The 20,581-nt window shown below is 43.6% G+C and overlaps 1 protein-coding gene across 2 annotated transcripts in view; it reads right to left on the bottom strand.

Moving 5' to 3' along the window:
- Positions 1-20,581, bottom strand: part of TENM4 (teneurin transmembrane protein 4) — a 622,246-nt gene that overhangs the window by 101,820 nt on the left and 499,845 nt on the right. For both annotated transcript variants that reach the window (XM_054803254.1, XM_054803243.1), the window contains 2 exons: positions 17,346-17,492; positions 1,265-1,481 (listed from right to left, as the gene is read on the bottom strand). In XM_054803254.1, coding sequence (XP_054659229.1) covers positions 1,265-1,481; positions 17,346-17,492 — 364 coding nt within the window. The remainder of the gene's footprint in view (positions 1-1,264; positions 1,482-17,345; positions 17,493-20,581) is intronic.

Below are 20,581 nucleotides of genomic sequence, written 5' to 3'. Positions count from 1 at the left end.
TGACAGCAGAGAATTCACTGTGCTAACATTTAGTGCAGAGCCTGGACCGTTCAGTATCCAGAACCTGCAATCTTCAGAATGCTGACGAAGTACAACGGTTTGCGACATAATGAGAGTTCGGCCTTAATCTGAACCACTGTCGTCAGCTTTCTTGGACTCTGAAGTGCTTGGCAGCAAGACAAATCAGGGAAAGTATCACAGCAGGCCAAGTCCCTGACACTGGTGTGCGTCTAAGTGGTTCGTGTCTGAGGTCAGCCTGTAGACCACCGGAGACGGCGATGCATGGGTGATGGTACCCAAGGGACGCTGGCCATGTCCCTGCATGGAAGAGCATTAGGTCAGACCCAGAAGGGCCTGAGAGGCCTGCTAGGGTGCAAGTGCTGAAATAAATACCCATATAAACACGAGGGTTGCATATTTTCAGTGCCAATCTATTCGCTGCTATGTGTGGGAAAGCTGAAATTAAGCAGTTAATGACCAGGTGGAATTCAATGGAGTCCAAACCTAAAAGTGTTGAGAACCACCTCCTGGATCAGGGTCACCACTTCTGAAAGGCAATGTTCAGGGCAGACACTGAATGATCTAAGAATCTGACACCCCAGGGTATGTGCTATGGTGTCCTGCTATAAGAAGACCATTTTAAAGGGATGACCGCCCCTGACAGCCAGGCATGTACTTAAACAGATGGCTGAGATGCAGTCACAGAAGTGAACTGCATTAAGATTTCTTTGCCAGATCATGATTCTTGCTGATGATTGCAGTGATAAAGAATGTCTCAGTACTAAAACCAATCTATAATCAGCTTGATTGTTTACATTGGAAATCACTCTAGTCCCCCTCCCTAGACTGCAAGGTTTTCTTCAGCTCTTTTGAGGTCTGTAACAGTCATAGTATAGATTGTAAATATAATTTTAGTTTCCCTCTCTTTTGGCTCTGTCAATGGAAGAAGTTCTGCCATTGTTGTTTGGTAGATACTTCTGGAAAACGTCCTGATGAACGGATGGCTTTCACTCCTTGAAATAAGAGAAGGCAGGGAAGATGCAACTGCCCATGTGCACTGGGAGAGAAGCATCTTGTCTTGCTGGCTGGCAGGACATTGCAGATGAGGAGACAGTCAGCAAAATTACATCGGCCACAAAATTCTTTAGATACCTACTCCATTAGACAGATTCCATGTTCTGCACCTGGCTGCCAATCCACATCTTACCATGGCCAAGTGGCTCACGCTTTACCTTTTACTGCATCAAAACCAAAATTCACTTACCCTCCTTCAAAGGGATTGTCTCCTGGGATGACGTGAGTGCTGTCCTTGCCGATCAGGAACTTGATCCGATCGTAGAACGAATGCAAGCTCTGCTGGGAGATGGGGGCTTGCGTCTCCTGGATGATATCCAGGGGATCCGGGGAGCCCAGGCACAGCGCATTGATGTGGCACAGTGGCTGCAAGCAGCAGTCTGGGTCCATGCAATCCACCAGGCCATCTGCAGAAGGGTAAGGAAGATTTTAGAGCTATGGTAACATGGAGTGTTGCAGACTTCAGAGTGCAAGAACTCTTTCCAATGCACACAACAGAGAAATGTGAATTTACGCCTGCATAGAGTAAGGCATGTACCCTTAAAGCCCCAATAAAGAACCTCAAATATGCATTAATATGTAACATTAATATGCATTAATATGCAATATATGGAAACGCACACAAACACATGAGATTGGACCCTAAAAAACCCCATCTTTGAGGTTAATTCTGGGATATGCCATTTCACATCTCAGCTGCTCAGATAAGTCCAGAGCCTCAAAAGGTGTTTTTTTCCCTGTCAGTAAACAAATTACTTTTGTCCATTGGTTCTGTTCCCTGTGCAAATCACAGGCACATTGCATCATATCGAAGCTACCAAGGTCACTTTCAGCAGGACTAAATAGCGAAGCAAGCCATGGTATCTACCATGGCTACAGAGAGATCTATACATGCAACCCACTAAAGATTCTGGCTAGATAGATGAGAAGGGAGATTTTGCTGGGAAGGTCTGGTCTCTTTTGGACTTTGTCCCATGCAGACATAGAGTACCAGATGACCTTAAACTCTCAGGATATGAAACATGTACTTTCAGCACCACTAACTTAATAATAACAACAATAATAGCAGTGGGCACACATGAGAAAAGCTTGCCAAGCGTACTCCAGTAAAATGAGGGTTTGCATATCTGTCAAATATCTGTTTTCAAATAATCAAATGCACAGACAGTGCTACCCCTCCCACCGCCACCGCAGCGTTCCCCAGTTCATTTGGAGATGCCACTGCTCATTGCAAACCGCTTAGTAAAAAGCAGTGACAGGAAAGGAAATACAAAAAAAGCTCAGACGAGGTTTGATGAAGCATCACATTTAGAAACATAAGTTGTTAGCATGTAGTAGAGATGGATCTTTAAATCAGATAAGGGAACTGGATGTTTTTGTTCTGGGGTAATGGGATATGGAGCCCTTCACTTTCAACTCATCAGTTCAAGCAAGACAGTTTGATAGTGAATGAAAATTGCTACCATGTGATGGCTGTTCAAAGACCTATGTAAAATGAGTAGCTGGTCTCAGTGTGGTTGCTGGGAGCTCTATATATGAGAGAAACCAGCTTTACAGCTAGCATCCTACTGACGATTTCAACAAAGAGGCAAGAAATGAATGTATTTGGAGAGCAAAACTGTCTTGAGAGGTAGGTCTCTCCTGAAGTGGGATGAGATTTGGAGTCGTCAGGTTAATGTATTTTTTATTTCAAAGAAACAGTAAATTATAACAAGCTGGTTTGTCATTATTACAGACTGCAAGCTTCAGGTTCATCCCAGTTATACCAGTATGAATTAGAAGTCCTTTCCTTAATGTTATTGGCATTATTTTGAATTTACTGTAATATAAATAGGATGAGAATCTGATCTGTTATTATTGCCGCAGTGCTTACGATGGCTTACATGTCATGGACTAGGATTCTGTTGAGATATACCTGTGCCGTCCTTGGAAGATTTTAGTGCCATAAAACATCACTGGCAACATCATTTCATGTGGTTACTCATACACGGAGACTGAACACAAAGCCCGTTCAGCGTTCCCAGAGCTTCCAGCCTATGCGTGGGTCAAAGTGCAATGAATACCTGCTCCATGTAGACATGCACACACACAGAGTGAGGCATTTTCACAAGTGCTCTGCACCTGCCATTAATGATAATGGGAGCAGTGTTAGATTAGCAAAAGTGCTTTTGAAAATCCCATCCATTATCCTCACCTCTGTCTGTTCTGATATCTCTACATCTTTATAACTCCTTGCAAAATTGCCACAAAAATTTATCAGCTCGGGCACAAAACCTACCCATCTGCCTTTTCTCTTGATGACTAGTGATAATGAAAAAGAACTAATTACGTTTTATTTGCCCATTAAAAAAAATGACTTGCTGCAGACGATTAGGCCAGTAGGATTCTGGAAGGTCAAATCTCAGATGGAGTTTGAGAGACCGCTCACAGAATAAAGACCTGCATAGATGCAATATGCTTATCCATAGCTACCTAATAGTAAAAAAAGAGTCGGAAAAGAAACAACAAACCAGCCCTGTTACTATATCAACTACAATTTCAAGCAAGATAAAATGTTGTCATTTTCTCCCACACATTAATGATGTTTTCTAAGGCCACAGACACTCTGCTGAGAGGATGGCAAACCAGCTGCACCATACCTCTTCATTACCCTGTCTTTATTCCAGGCATCAGAAATGTGTTTTGGGACCTGAAGCTGCAAGACAGCAAGGAAATGTTGTCTTTGCAGGAAACAGCAGATAAATGTTTGAAGAACAGATGCACAGGACAATGTTTTGTACAGGTGGGAATGCCGAGGACTCAACTGCAGATAAGCCTTTCAACTAATGTGTTTCAGGTCTGTATGGAATAAGTTGGGGGTAATTACACCAGAGAGGTTTGTCACTGACATCTTAAAGCCATTAAGGTCAACAGCTGAAATGGGGTTTAGCTACTCAATTCCCTCTGATGTCAACAGCAGTCTCAGGGCAAACCATTTCTTTTGCTTAGAGAATGTAAAGGCCATTTTTGTCCAAGACATGTAAAACAACAAGAGTTAAGCTACAAACCAGATCATAAATACTGATGTCTCCACCCGAATACTGTTTTCTCACGGTTTTTTATTGCATGGTCCACAAGAGATCCAGTGGTGCCCTACAGTGAATTGTAAGGAGATATAATGAAATTGTACACAGCTATGACTTCTCATGCCCTGAGATCTCTCACTGGCTCCATCAGAAGAGAGGATCAAGTGGTGTTTGCAAGAAGTTCCTTAGCATGGAGAGCAAGGTGCTTGGAGTTTACATGGATTAATAAAAAAATAAAATCAGAGCAAAATAAAACAAATGTGGGAAGCCAGTGCCAGCAGCAAAGGTAAATACAGCAAGATATGATCTCACAAAACAATATGAAGTCATAATGGAAAACACTTTTGAAATTTATAAAGCATAAAGGTTAATTTCCCTTAGAACTAACTCACTGCAAAATTTTCAGAGAAGTAACAGAAGGAGGTGAACATGGGACTGGTGGCTTCTGCACCCCAAGTTTTGCAGCAGCAAAGCCACGGAGACCCATGATCCATGCATGGATTCCTAACTCCAGTAGCTCCCAGGGCACAGATGTGCAGCACGGTAAGTTCTCAGCTATGTCCATGTTTATAAAGCTCTTGGTTTTAAAAAGTGGCAGCTCCTTTTTTCTACATATAGCCATAATATGACCATGGCACTTCAGACCAGAGAACAAATGCGTTGCTGAATTATCTCCATGCAAGGTTGAAAGTCCTGCATAGAGGGATTCCAGTAATTCATATGCTTTAAGGTCAAAGAGGCTGTTATGATCAGTTTGTCTGACCTCTTACATACACAGGCTGTTCATTTTTTTCCCTCAGAACTGGATTAAAGCCTGTCTTTTAGAAAGATATCATCTCATATATCAAAGACAGCTGATTACAGTGAGTCCACCACTTCCTCTGGTAAGCTATTCAAATGCTTAATTACTGCTAGGAAATTGCATCCTATTTCAAGGTTGAACTTGCCTAACTACAATATCCCACCACTGGAACTCGTTCTGCCTTTCTCTACACGGTTACCACTACTCCCTTCTGCCCTGCATGCTCGGATGTCTTTTCCAAGTGCAAGTATCTCCACACAGAGCAACAATTCATTCCAAACCTTTTCTCTGAACAGCTGAGGAAGACTGAACTTCCCATTGTAAGGTTTGCTTCTCAGCCGTTGGTTTTTTGTTTGTTTGTGGGTTTTTTTGGTTTGGGATTTTTTTTTTTTTTCTGATCTGTGGCATCCTTTGATCTCTTTCCAGTAATTTCACATCTTTTGTTCTGTGTGGGCACCAACACTGGACACAGAACTGTGGCAACAATATCGGGTACAGAAGAGAGACCACTTCCCAGCTTTTGGGTTTTTATACTTCCAGGGTTCAGCCTTTCTGCAATAGCCTTGCACTGAGAGCTCATGTTGAGACAATTATCTCCAGTGACCTCTAAATCCTGCTTTGAGTCACTGCTTTTCAAGAGTCTCCCAACCCGTAAGTATAACATGTTTTCTCTGTTCCCAGGGGTATTATCCTGCATTTTGCTGCATTAAGACACATTTTGTTTGATTGTGACCTTGTAGCGATGTGAGTCAGATCACTCTGTATCAAAATGATCTGGGTACGTTATTTACCACCATACCAAGCTTTAGGTGACCTGAAGATTTTACCGGTAGAGATTTAAACTACATTCTAAGACAATGATGAAAATGCTGAATAGGGTTGGATATAAAAATCACTTCCAAGGGATCCCTTCAGAAACAGCTTCAATCGTGGATCCCTTTCAATTAACAAATTAATTCAGAGATCTGTTACTGAGCCAGATTTTAAGCCATCTCTTGTGTTCTTTATTATTTCCACGTAATAAGAGTTTTTACATCTTTGAGACATTTTATTCATCCTATACAGACACACGTATCCTTAACACCCAGGCTGGCAGTCCTGCCAAAAATAAAACTCTTTTGTCACACCTCCTTTGTATAAAGCCATGAAATAAATATCTTTTGCTATCTCAGAGTTATCACCCGGTGAATCAAATCACTGTCTTTGTGAAAATGGAGCCTTTGGCAAGACATTGCCACATCTGGTAAATAATGCGATCGAGGGGTTGCATCTTTCACTAAGATTCATGTAATCATAGAATAAGTAAGACTGGATGGAACCTCTGGAGGTCATCCTGTGAGCCCTGCCTCATTCCCTTCAGAGAGGGACAGACATGAAGGAGAATGAATAGGATCAGCAGAAAATGTTCCTTTTTGGCCATTTAAGGTAAAGCAGATCCAATTTATTCAGTTAACAGTATTCCTTAGGGGACCAAGTGCATTTTGATCAGATAATCTGCACTCTGTATATTACGAGACAGCCAGTTTTACTTTGGGATTACTGCATCTAGCTCGTTTCTTGTAGCAGGAGTTGGAATACTGTTTTCAGAAAGATGCTCTATCTCATTTTAAAGATTGCAAATCCACCAATCCCATTAGTGAGCTCTTCCAAACACTACCTTAGACTGTAAACTCTTTGGGAGCAGAGATTGTCTTTTTATTTTCTGTTCACAAAACATCTGTGCCAGTCCCAAAGGGCTCTGAAGTGCCAGCACAACCCAATGAAATAACCACAATTCTCATTAAAGATCTATATCTGTAATGCATTTTCAGCCTGTTCTCCATGCAAGTATTGCTTCATGGCAGAGACTAGACTCTGAAGCTATCTGTGCCTTCTTGGAGAAGGACCTTGGCCTAGCAAGCACGATGCTTGCTTAATACCAACTGTAAAACAACTGGTATTAACTGTCTTTAAACCATCTCACTGTAGAAACTCAGACAGCTACCTTAGATAATGGCAATAGATCTGAATGTTGACCTTGTTCAGGAGTTTCACAAGACAGTCCATATTATAATGGTCTTCCATAGTCACTTGGATGCCAAACTTAAGATGACCTAAAATTACTTGGCTTGCAAGCACTCCTTATGACCCATCACGTTCTGAAAATCGCACCCTTCATGAGGTTTAAATAGTATGCAAAAAATACAGCAACCCACACCAACCAGAAGTTTTGAAAGTATGGAGCTACTGGGCTCAGTGTGGAGGAATCAGGGCTGTGTCGTCCTTACTCTGCCCCCTGGAGCTGCAGGTGGGCTGGAGGATCACCGTATCTCATGTTCTCTGGCATTTACCACACAGACTTGCAGGATCCAAGCCAAAAGCAATTTTATTAAAAAACCCAACAAACAGAGTGTACCTATTCCAGGTGGGTTATGATAGAAACAAGGTTGCTATGGTCTCTCTAAGAAAGCTGGAGAGAGACTGTTTAGAAGGCCATGGAGTGACAGGACAAGGGGGAATGGCCTGAACCTGCAGGAGGGGAGATGGAGATGAGATGTGAGGAAGAAATTCTTCCCTGTGAGGGTGCTGAGGCCCTGGCACAGGTTGCCCCGAGAAGCTGTGGCTGCCCCTGGCTCCCTGGCAGTGTTGAAGGCCAGGCTGGATGGGGTTTTGGGCAACCTGGTCTAGTGGAGGGTGTCCCTGCCCATGGCAGGGGGGTTGGAACTAGATGGGCTTTGAAGTCCCATCCAACCCAAACCAGTCTGGGATTCTATGATTCCATGGTAAGCACCACATCTGCCAGGTGGTTGGCAAAATGGGACATGCTCCTTCCCTCCCGAGCATGCAGGAAGGTGCCAGCATTGAGTAACTAAAGGGGTTTTGTGGCCGTCTTCCCTGCCTGTGAGCCTTCATGTCTGGACTCTCTGGCTTCCCTGAAAGCCTCCTTTGCTAGGAATGGATTCAGATCCTAAGGCACAAAACCAGCCATTAACTGATAGGAAAGAACACTGATGAACACCGCTGCTTACTAGGAGAGGCAGATCTTTTGGCTTACTTCTAAACTACGATGAGATGAGTATGACATATTCCCTCGCCAGAACAAAACCTAATTGTCACATGCACAGCCATTACTATCCTGCAAAATAATTACTCTCCAGCAGCTATGGGGCTACTGTCCCTGAGTTCCTCGGCTTGCTGCTGCACTTGTTGGCTGCAAAGTGCTCACAAATCCCACAGCAGTCTCATTCCACTTTCAAGCCTCATGCCGTGTAGTTTCCAAGTCCCTCACCCACCACCATGCAGCGCCAACAAGGTGTCAAGGATTAGAGTTCTGTACAGAACCAAAGGGCTGGTTTTGAGAGACTGCTTCTGCAGTAAACAAGATCAGCCGAGAGCTAATAAAATTTCAAATTAGCTGTGACTTTTCACGGCCCCACAATTGTGTTGGCTGATTTAATGGGCAGCGTCTTAGCTCGCTGAGATTGAATAATTGAGCATTTCTACAGAGTTATGGATGCTGCAACAAAAATCCGTCATGCTAACATCAACAACAGAATGCAAATAACCTTCAGCCAGAGGTGTTATTATGTGTTTAAGCAGACTCTGACAGGTGCTGCATGTCAAGTGTCAGGCTGAAACAGGGAGGCCACAGGTAGGGATGGACCTGTTTGTTGGCAGAGAGCATCCTGTGGACCGTGATGCACATCGGGGGACACAGGCAGTCAGGAGGAGGTGAGCCTAAGGAGATTATGAGGGTAAATCTGCGAGAGCATACATGACAAACTCAAGGATTGCTCCTGCTGAAGATCATGAGACTTTCTGCCACCGACTGCAGTGGGAAGAGCCTCTGTGAGAAACTGTACTAGGCAAAGCAAAACTAGAAAGAAAAATAACAATAAAAACTCATTGCCTTTCAGGTGTATTTTCATTGCCAATGAAAGCATAAAATGCACTGATTATACAAATAATTGCATCTCTCACCTCATCCAGTTCTTATCTTTCACTCTCTTTTCTGTGCCACTCACCAGGCAACATTACCACTTTTTGTGGGGACACTCTCTGTCTTGTATTACTGGGAGAGTTTGGATGGGAGGGTTTAAAATGCAGATGCTCAAAGGTTAAAGCTATCAAAGTGTTAGTCTTATCCTTGAGCAAATCAGATTTTACCCTTCCAGTTCTAGTCTAAACTCTGGTGAAACAGAGACTAAAGGAATGGCTAAGTACTTCTGCACAAAACACAAGTTATTGTTCACGTGGATGCTTGTGCTGCTGAAGGTTTACAGCAGTAATGTTGTTCTGCCCTGAGCTGAGGACCGACACTCAATTCACTTCAATTGGATTTGGGGAATAAATAGGTTTTACTCCAGTGCTTTGCAAAGAACAATTTTACCTATTCAACAAGAGAGATGCAGCTTTTCACCCCACGGTAAGGAATCAAAGGGAAACAAAACACAAATGTAAGGAACAATAGCGACGGGACTGTCAATGCCCTGTGATCACGTTAGCTAGTAATGTTCTTTTCGCTCTTTCTATCCCATTTGCTCTGCTTTGATTTTGCCTGAATAAGGTTCTCACTGGTTATATCCTGGTTAAAGAACATTGCTGCCTGTCTGGGAAAGGAATTGCCCTCACATCTTTCTCTAAGTGTTCAGCACATGTTTGCAAGTTCAAAATAATATAGTCATATGTAATAGTAATCATGTATTTGAATTACAGGACTCCTTGGGCTCCAGTGCAGAAACAGAGCTCTGCAGTGCCAGTCACTGCAGAAATACTCTGCGAAAAGTTCTTCCTAATCCAGAGCTACATTCTTGTTTAAAAAAAATCTGAAAAGAAAAAGAAGGGAAGTAGAAGGAGGAAATGAGAGAAAACACATGATAATCACCACTAGCTGGGCATAAACCAGAGCTATAACAATGTGTTTAGAACCTACAAGTTCACAGCATCCCCAACTCATCATTGCTCTGGAGGATACAGTTGATGCAGCTGGCTTCACGGGACTCTTCTTTTCTCCAGGCAGGCTTTTAACAAAGGGATTTACACATTGCACAACCAGCAGAGCAGCACAGAAACCAGGCAATCTATGTTTAGAGTGAAATTCATGAAGCTGAGCAAGGCATGTGAGGGCCCTTCCCAGCTGAGGAGGGACTGGCGTTCAGACAGGGCAGTCAGAACAGATTGCTTAACCTGATCACGCAATACCGTACCTGAAACTGCCTTCTTCAGGAGCCAAAGCACCTCTCAAAAGCAATTCCTCTGAGAAAAAGGGACTCAGAGCTTAGAAATGTTTTGTGGGAGCAATGGGTTCACACCCTGAGCAGCTGAGATACCCTTGTCACCAAGGTCTCTCGCTTTCCTGGCAAGTGCTGCAAGTGTTAAGCTATTGCTGAAAAGTTCACCCTAACATAGCCTGTTGACTGAATCCAAGGCAATCATCTGAGCACAGCTTGGAAAGTGGTCTCCAGATAACTCAGACATAAGCGTGTTTCTCAAATCCTGGTCAAGACGAAAGTGGCCATGCACTCTATGCACCCTGAGCACACAATGTGGGGACAAAACTTCAAGTTTCTAAGGGGACTTTCTGCCCCAAAGAGGAGGCAAGGGTTTGCCTCAGGTGCTAAAGCAAGTCTGGCAGAGCTTTATCAAATTTAGCATTGGTGCCCAAATTCTGTTTATGCATCTTTTTGGGTGCAGAAATGCTTTGTGAAATGCGTGTCCAAGCCTGTCTTTTCTGAAGATGGTTCCTGCCACCTTTTCTCACACCTTATACACCAGCACTGCCTCCTTCCCATCAGTAACTTCCCTCATTTCAACAGACAACGCTGTTTCTTTTGACACAGAGGACACTTTCACGGTTTATTTCTGAATCTGTTAATCAAAGGCATTTCATTAAGGACTAGTCAAAAGCACTAGGAACCCTCCCAAGCTGTTGAGACAACTCACAACCACTGCTACACCCTCAGTCCACAACCCATCATCCTCAGTAACGGCACAACCAACATCTGCTTCTGGATGCTGTAATGCATGGGTTCACATCACAACCCCAGTGCTAACAACCGGCACTGGGTGATAACGCAAGTGTTACCGTCCAACACAGGATTCGGCAAAGAGCTGAAAACTGAAAATGGGAACCGGTCATTTTGTTCTCTTACTTGAGGAAAGGTTGATTAACAGTCATCATAAAACAGAGGAAGAGGAGCTGGGTGATTTATAACAAATTATACCAGCTATCCAATCTTTTCAGGTACAGCAGACTTTCTCATCTTTTTAGCAGCGCTTTGTGGTTCCTCCAAGATGACCCTGTTGTTTGACTGGATCTATCTCTGACGGTAAATGCTAATTTATGACGGCTGTTTTCCCAGGTGCGTTCAGATCTCAACACTTCCCTTCATAAATGTAGCAAGCACATTAATGCATCATTTTTTACGGTTTCGAGGAAGCAGACAGCTCCCACACCATGCCCAGGAGACAATCTTCTCATGCTATAAAAGCCTTGCAGTCATGAAGTTAAAGGTTCATAACAGTGTGCAAAAAGAAAAAGAAAATAGCTGAAAGCATCCCACCACCTTGTCTGCAGCTGAAGCATTTGCAAAGACAAAGGTTTGCGTTCTGAGGTTCTCCTGGATGCTTTACAATTCCCTTTACAACCCTGACGCTACCTTCAGGTGTAACCCTACGTACTGGCAAAGAGCAATGCAGACTCCTGCCAGCTCTCCAACGCATTATTTGGCATGTGGTGGACAGATGGTGGACACATGGGTGTTAAGAAGGCCAGCGTGCTGTGCCAAAATTTCTCTTGCCAAAGAATTTGAAATGCTGCTGTTCCAAAGCATTATGCAAGTCTCCACCTTACTACAAGCCCTACCTGATCCTTGAATTGGGCGAGCAAAACACGAAGCATTACTCTGTGGAGTTGTACCAGTGGGCTATGGTACGGTTAAACAAACAGCATCGATTTGCCTCAGGGAACCCATTCCTGAATTATTACATCGTTCTTGAAGTGAGAGTTTGTTTCTAGTGGCGGCAATAACTAAAACGGCAAGAATCCCATGTGCAGTGGCTTGGTGGCTCTGACCTGCTCACTGCTCCAGGGTTTGGAGACTAAGGCAACTTTTAGTTGTTCTGGCACAGGAGGATAGAGGGAAGGAAAACATAAGGATTGCTCCACCCGGGAGCTATTGTGTAGCATCTGGTGGAGTACAGACTGAACTTGCAAAGGCAAAACGAGGCCACGTGTACATTGCAACCCTGTGTTTGTGCTCAGCTAAATGCACGGCATGTAACTGTCGTGAAGGAGACATAAACTGAGGGACAGAAGCTTTGCTGCTACAATTCTTGCAGAAGAGAACACGATGGTGTCATTTCTTCACTCCCAGAGGAAGATGATTGAGCAGGTGACATGTAAGAAAAATGAAGTTGGTATACTCCTGTGTAACGGTGGGCAATACACCTCAGGAGAGGCCAGCATTATTTGAATGGGAAGATTATCTATCTATCTATCTATCTATCTATCTATCTATCTATCTACCTACCTACCTACCTACCTACCTACCTATATTCTATCTATCCATCTATCTATTTATTTAAATTAACCTGCAGGAAACACTAACACAAGCCTTTGGAAGTGTTTAAATTGGGAAGAGGCAGCAGAGACCAGTAGACAACTCAACATCAACCTCCAATTGATATGAAGGCTTAGATAATATTAGGAACATTTATGTTTTATTTTTTCATCTGAGAAAGACTCTTGCCTTTCACAATTAAAGTAGATTCACTTTGTCTGAGCAGAGTTCAGCAGCTGTTTATCAACTGGAATTGTTCAAAGCAGAAAATGAAGAAAGTGGTCAGTTCCACTTCAAGAGAACCAGCAAGCTTTACCCTGTCTGGAAGACTTGGCTACTCTGGAAAAGGCCAAAACAGTAACAAAGGACCTGAAGTGAAGTTACTGTGTTGATGAGACAGAACTTTTAGACCAAAAAACCAATTTATTTTAATATCTGTAACTGTCTCATGGTTTCAGGACAGTGGAATGTATCCAGACAATGAAATGGTGAATTGGCCAACTATCTCGCTCTCAAATATGGAGAGAGTCATATGTTAGATGATTTCATAGAATGGTTTGGATGGGAAGGGACCTTAAAGCCCATCTAGGTCCAACCCCCTGCCATGGGCAGGGACACCCTCCACTAGACCAGCTTGCCCACAGCCCCATCCAGCCTGGCCTTCAACACTGCCAGGGAGCCAGGGGCAGCCACAGCTTCTCGGGGCAACCTGGGCCAGGGCCTCAGCACCCTCAGAGGGAAGAATTTCTGCCTCACATCTCATCTCCATCTCCCCTCCTGCAGCTTCAGGCCATTCCCCTTGTCCTGTCACTCCCTGCCCTTGTCACCAGCCCCTCTCCAGCTTTCCTAGAGCCCCTTTGGGGACTGGAAGGGGCTCTAAGGTCTCCCCGCAGCCTTCTCTTCTCCAGGCTGAACAAGCCCAACTCTCTCAGCCTGTCTCCATAGCAGAAGTGCTACAGCCCTCAGATCATTTTTGTGGCACCTTCTCTGGACTCACTCCAACAGGTCCATGTTTTTTCTGCTTCCTGTCTCTGGAGCAAAGGCGGTTAACACAGCTTTGATGCCCAACAGCTTATCTGTGAGACTGTGAAGAGTATCCTCTCCTCTTCCTCTCCATTTTCCCTGTACAGTCCGTTCCTAACAGAGGAGTCTGTAAATGCAACGGAGACCATATTTAGCCTATGGAGTATCAGCCTCTTCTCAAGGCTTTGTCAAATGCCATTAAGTCCACTTCCATGACTTGTCACAGAAGATAATTTCCTTGGTCTTTTAAAACCTTCAAACTTCTTATTCTTCTAGCACATGACAGAGCACTCAGTGTGGGGTAAGACAGGACTACTGTCAGGTAGTGGGTGTTTGCAGCCATGAATTAGAGAGGTTATTTTCTGCCAAAGAGAGGCAAGAACCACTTTTCTCAGCTTCTTTTAAGAAAACACTTCCCATTTGTTGTAATACAGGTGGCCTCTTAGGTCAAACGTGCAAAATCCTAGCCTTTTACCCAGACTGTTAAAGCTCTGTCACTGCACTGTTTTCCTTTGATACTGGATGATCGCCTGCTCTCAGTTACTTGCTACAACTCCTTTCAAGTTGATGCGCTTTGTGTTTAAAAGTGTAAATAAAGTGGACCTGGGTGTGAAACCTAAGTGCTAGCTTTGACAAATGACACTTGTGTGTGGAGAGGGGACTGCTCTCCGAGACACCTTTTTTCTAACCTGAATCAAGATTATATTTCACCGAGTCTCTCTCTGAGTGACTTCTGCTTAGCTTGTTATTGTTTATCTGAAAAGCCTCCAGATTTAAGAGGCAAACACGCCCTGTAATTTGGTACCCATCTCCCTCAGGGTATGATTAGGCTGGGATCTGATGAAAAAGATTCTGACTTCGGCTCCCATTATCCCGAGGAATTTCCGGCAGCAGGGATCTTGATTAGCAGACACAGGATACCACAGTGTGGGAACCAGTTTCTGATGAGCTCAGTCAGGGTGAAGAGCCCCCATAGCATGAACAGCCCCATCGTGGTTTCCCAGCTTCAAGAGATGCTGCTCTGAGCAGAAAGCGACTCAATTGGCAGCGGTCACCAACCAAAAGTAGGCACCTCTGAGGTGTTATCTGAAGGAGCTCAGAGAGATGATGCCTTAAATCTGTTTCTCACTGTTGATGGTACCCACAGTGAACTAGCTCAGATGTTTGATTTCTAAAGCATCATGGAAGGACTCCCATCTCCATTGCCTACATTCAGCAATATTCCTGAAATCCTTTGTGGTGAACAGTCAAATAAACCACCTTTCTCCATCCCTGAGCAATGCATCACTCTGGACACTGTGATGGGACACCAAAAGAGGCAGAAGCCATAGTGTCCATACACTTACTACCTGCTCTTTCAAGAGGCTGTTCAGGCCTACATCTCATCAGTGCTCTTCGAAGCACAACAGTTTGCAAGGTATAAGGTTTGTGGTGACAAAGCGAATGCATTGAATATGGGCTCAATTCTGTTTCCTAAACACAGGTGCCTAGTGACATTTGACTTGCCTTTGTATATCTGAGAAATCCAAAGGCAGCTGTCATATATGAAACATATACATATATGGTCTACTACAGATCCAAGTTATTGTGAAGAGGAAGCCAGAAGCCAGCTGGGGTACTCTAGGATGTCTCAGATGGTGCTGGACAAAAGGCAACAGACAATAAGTTGGAACATGTAAAATTATAATTAGATATTAGGAGAAAAACGTTTATTATAAGGATGGTCATATACTGGAGCAGGCTGCCCAGAGAGGTGGAATCTCCATCCTTGGAGGTGTTCAAGAGTTGGCTGGACACAGTCCTGAGCAACCTGATGTAATCAGACCTGCTGTGAGCAGGGGGTTGAACTAGACAACTGCTGGAGATCCCTTCCAACCTAAATTACTCTGTGGATGTTCTTCAAGTGTTTCCAGCTGTCCTGCTGTAGGGGTCAGCATAAAAACTAAGAAACAGGTCCAGAGTCAGCCTTTCGTTACCAGTCCATGTAAAGATATTCAAATCCCTGTGCTAAACAAGGACCTCAGGCTTCAAAGTCAAAGTGTCTCACCACTGCTGATGCCCCTACATCTCAGAGGTTGAAATTCTAGATTTGAGCACACAAATACAGCACAGATAAACGTATAAAAATCACCTTGAGAAGGTAAATGTATACCTGTTCCGCTTTCCAGCAGATGAGAGTCCTTAGCAGTAATGTAGCAAAAGCAAAGGAATAGCACAGAGCATGACATGGATTATCTGTAACCTGTAACGCACACCATGTACACGGATTTTTTTTTTTTTTAGTGTACCAAGAGTAAAGTAAGCACTCGTTTGTGGGCTCTGAGACATGAATAAGCTGTCACAAGGCAATATTTACAACCTGTCAGTTGCTCTACTCTAGCTGTGTACACCACTGCTCCACACAAGTTCACCAAATGCAAGTTAGCAGCTGATGTGCACTAACTTGTAAACATGTCGATGCCTTTTGTCTCTCACATCTACATCTGCTGTCCTGCAGGCTAGCAAGGCGACAAATGGCTCGTTTCAAGGTAGAGGGTAACCCAGTTACAAGGTTAGCACCTTCAACCAGGAGATATGAGGAGATGGTGTTCCACCAACCTGCTCAGGGTCTGGTCATGCTCTTTCTGATGTGGTCTACCTTGTATGTTAGGTTGGATTACTCCTTCTCCTCTCTCTCTTTCTAAAAACTTCACAGGGTTTTTGTTGGTTATTTTTTTTCCATGGAAACTGGGATTATCCTTGGCTCTATTTAACATATTTTTACACATCTGATGTGATGAACTTAATTGCTGCCCTGTGTCAACTGTAAATAGGAAAGACAAGTACAGTGATATTCAGTTTCATGTGAGGCAAAAAGCGACCTTTGTTTTATAGTGTGTACTCTTTGTACAGTTCTCCAATTTTTTCCGAATTTTCTAAAGGGATAATTTGGTTCATTGGCGGTACCAGATGTGCAGAAGTATTTTAAATATTCAATCAGAATCCCAGTTGCTGTGAAGCAGATAATCACAGTCTTGGCTTGGCTATTTTTATATATTTTTTAACTGTACTGTTCTTGTGAATATGATAAAACAGAGGCTTGCAAAATGCAGTCTCCACTTCACAGCCTGGGTCCTGGCCCAGACTTGTGGTTTACAAAGCCTTTTGCTGAGTGACAACAAAACAAATTATGCAGTCTCCCTTATGCCTTAAATTTAATATCTCATCTCCTGCCCTCTAATTCAAACCTTCACATTGCACCAGGGTTTCCTTTGTAATGAGATAAGTCTGAATATTAAGTTTGCTGTACGCAGGGCTATTATTCACATGCCTGACATCATTACATATGGAACTGTAATCAATAAAACATGGTTCGAGAGGGATTGGATGGCTTGTGGGCATGGGGATCAGTCACCGAAGCCTCTAAGTTTCTGCAAAACATCCATCCCAAGTCAGTAGTGACCTACCAGAGAATGTTGATGAAAACCTGAGGCAGTGAGGCCAAAGATCGAAGAGTCAGGGGCATCTGCTGTCGGAGGTGGTCCCATCGTGTCACTGCTGAGCCACCCACCTGGGGCAGAGTGATAGGAGGAGTGCATTGCCTCTGCCTGCTCTCTGGTATACGGACTTGACTTGAGGATAAACAAACCTCCCTCTTCAGCCCTGGCACCTCTAGTCCAAATCCATTTCATTTGAATTCAGATCCACTCTGGCTGAGTCAGCCTGGCAGATTTTGCTGTCTGTTCTCCACCAGCTGTCAAAAACCAATCTGCCCTGCAGAATCAAGCCCAGCTGACTGTTCACTGTGCAAGGTTTATCGGCTCTGCGAAGCCTGACATATCACATGTGCTCATGTCCTACCTCCGTCGTTGTCTTTCCCATCGCCGCATGCCGTCTCCATGGAAGTATCGCAGCCCGCTCCTCTCCAGCCCAGCTGGCAGACACAGTGCCAGCCGTTCATGTCCAGAGTGCATCTGCCGTTGCCGTTACACAAGCCAGGGCATCCCTCTGCAAGGCAAACAGCCACACGTTCAAATGCACTGGAAAGACAAAGCAATGCAGCATTGAAAGAGGCTAATTAAACAGTTTTTCCCCTTTGCCTTCAGTTTATTTCTCCACTCTCACATGGTGTCTTCCCACCTGGAGTGAAGTGTCCCAGTTAGGTATCGGAACGGTGGTGACCACTCAGTGGGCTGATGTCTCCCAGGAGGTCCTCGCTAATTGGATGGAGGGAACGGTGAGCTTCAGAGAGGCAATGAGATTTTCCTGCTTCATTGGATGTAAGACCCACCCTGCCTCTGAGTCTTTCAAAGAATTTGCTTTGGAAGACCAAGGTTTGGGGTTACCTACATTGCATGTGGGGTTAAAGTTCCCAACACCCAGCAGGATAAAGCAGCTGGCTTTCAGCAATACTGAGACCTCAGCCTGGTGAGCAGCCAAAGCTGGTGGAAAGTGAAGGCACTTCCTATGTTGGAAAATATTTGGAGAACACCCGATTTCTCCACTGTAGTCATTTTAGGTGAGATTAATTTCATCCGGTCACAATTTGGCTATAACAGAGATACCTTCAGCTCTCTCTGTAGTCAGCAGAGAAAAAGACCGTCTCATGACATAAGTCCCTTCGTGTGGTAGATGCCGTACTGATGAGATGCAGCACGCTATGGAAACACCCCTTTCTCCTCAATGACTAGAGAGAGAGACCAGCACGGAAGCAGGTGTTTCTTTTGTAGGCGATAAAACTTAGGGAGGATGAACACCAGGCTCCTGGTCTGCTCACTAGGGTTTGATTTTCTCATCTGATGACCTCTCACTGAGATTCCCATCGGGTTTTTTTTCCCTCCCCCAAGAAAACAGCAGAGTAATTTCCAGCGTAAACAGCGGCGTGAGGGAGGCTGCTTAGCTTACACAGTTCTGGGGGCTTTTTACCTGTAGAGCTCAAAAATCTTTACCGAGAAGCAGTCAGAAATGTGAGCCACATTTTACAGCTTAGGAGACTGAAGTACGAGGGACTGAAGTGACTGTCAAGGTCACTCAGCAGGACTGATTGTACCGGGAACAGAATTCAGTCTTCCTGAGCCCTGTTTTAAGGCCCTCTCTATTTATACGTGTGTTGTGCAATCCTGCCGCATAGTTTGAGTTTCTTCAGGCCCTCAGCGTTACAAGACAGGTTTGTTGTACGTGAAACAGTGCAAACAACACCGACTTATCCTGTCTTAAAGGGTTACAACATGACGGCGAAGAGTACTGAAAGGTATGTGTCATTGCGGCGTCAGGCTGACAGCATGATGCACGAGGGTCTGCCCAGAAAGTGCTGAGACAGCGCGTAGAGCACGTCGCGTCATCGCGTGTCCTGCGCTGGGGACACGTCGCTTAGAAATGCCTTTTTAACTAAAGAATTGTTTCCTGTGAGCTTAACATCTTTTCTAGGATTGTTTTTCTAACAAGGGACAGGGACCAAATGGAAAAAGGAACAAAGGTGGTACGGAAAAGTCCTTTAAAAGGAACTTAAATTTGTCATTTGAAAACATATTTGTGGTTTTTCAGTCTTTTAAAATGTGTATTCTGGGGGAGGGCGTATAATGTGTGTGTCCTTGCGTTAGCATGCTTGTGTGTGTGCAATTTAGTATTTATACACTGTATTAGTATTTATATACTACAGAAGAGCTATTTTTAGACAAGGCTATTTGAAATTCTCCATTTTAATATCCTGCCTCCAGTTACTTACAACAGTGCCAAACTTTCAACCATTTATTCTGATTTTTTTTCCATGCTAGAGCTAATCTATGTGTTTGTTCCTTTTACTTACGTTCAGTACAAGCTGAAAGCATTCAGCTGTTTTGGAGAACAAGGGAGGAAGAAGTGTATTACTTGTTAAAATAACCTGCTAGTATTACTTAGCTAGGTAGGTAATCCCACTTTGCAGTAGATAAATTCAGTTTGGGTGGGACCGTCCTGATGTTAGAGATATGATTGTTTTCCCCTCCATAAATCTGCCTAAATTTGTCTAGATGAAAAAACCTCTGAAGAAATCTCACTTTATGTGTATTCTGCATGGCTCCATTAGGGCTTGGCTGGTGTGTCACCACTGAGCACGCTTCATGTTTTTATTGCTTGGACTCTTTATAACCCATCCTAAAACCTATAACTCAACCCTGCAGCTGAAGAGGCTGAGCAGGAAACTCCTTGCAAAGGTGCAGTGGTGTTGACCTGGACAGGAGTGCAGTGAGAATCAAAGAGTTGGGTGATGAGAAGTTGAAGACACCACTGTAGAAGGATGAGAGAAGAAGGGTTGTATACCACTCGATTTTTAATCTAACAAGAAGTGTTTAATTCCTGAAGCAGACTTTTATTTTCTGTACTGGGGAAGAAGATAGGTTTTAGAAGTTTCTGATGGGAGCTAAAGACAAAAAGTCTCCTGGGTTTGGGTCCAAGCCATGTAGGAACAGGTTTGAATCCTGGAAACAGTTTAAGTTAGGCCTATGAGGTTTCACATGATGACAATTCAGAGGGAAAAGAGAGATTTCATTTTATTGGTTTTGTTTTAATTCTATTTTACATTTCATAATCTTTGGAACAAAGATCTCAAAAGCAAAGATCTAACATTATTAGATAGAAAAGATACTGTAGTGATTGATCACTTGCTCTGAGACTGAAAAAAGCAAATGATCTTCAAATGTCTCATGGGAGGAGTGTGCAGCAGGTATAAGGAAAAACTAATATAACTGTAAAAATTAGGAGCTCATGTGGAACTGCATGTGCTCTTTTCTCCCAGGCTTAGGAAAGGGGGAATTTGGAGTGGCAGAAAATAGCTGATATAATTAGGATGGGAGCGCCTGCTGCATCTGAGGAAATGAAGAGCTTTATTTGTCTACTCTAGCACAGCAAAGGCTGAAAAGACTATGATTGTTTCCCACAAATTCATGACACAGATAAACAGTGAGAAGGGAAAACAGCTATTTAAGCTAAAGAGAATAATGCTGGCATAAGAACAAATGGACATAAACCAAGCATGAATAAATTCTGGCTCAAAATCAGAAAGAAAAAAAAAATCATTTGCCAGGATCAAAGGAATAAAGTCTTGGAATAGCCTCCCAGTA

Source organism: Grus americana, chromosome 1 (genome assembly GCF_028858705.1).
Source record: "Grus americana isolate bGruAme1 chromosome 1, bGruAme1.mat, whole genome shotgun sequence".
In the NCBI taxonomy this organism is placed as follows: Eukaryota; Metazoa; Chordata; class Aves; order Gruiformes; family Gruidae; genus Grus; species Grus americana.
The sequence above is the reverse complement of the archived record's forward strand: the minus strand, read 5'-3'. Positions and strand labels throughout refer to the sequence as shown.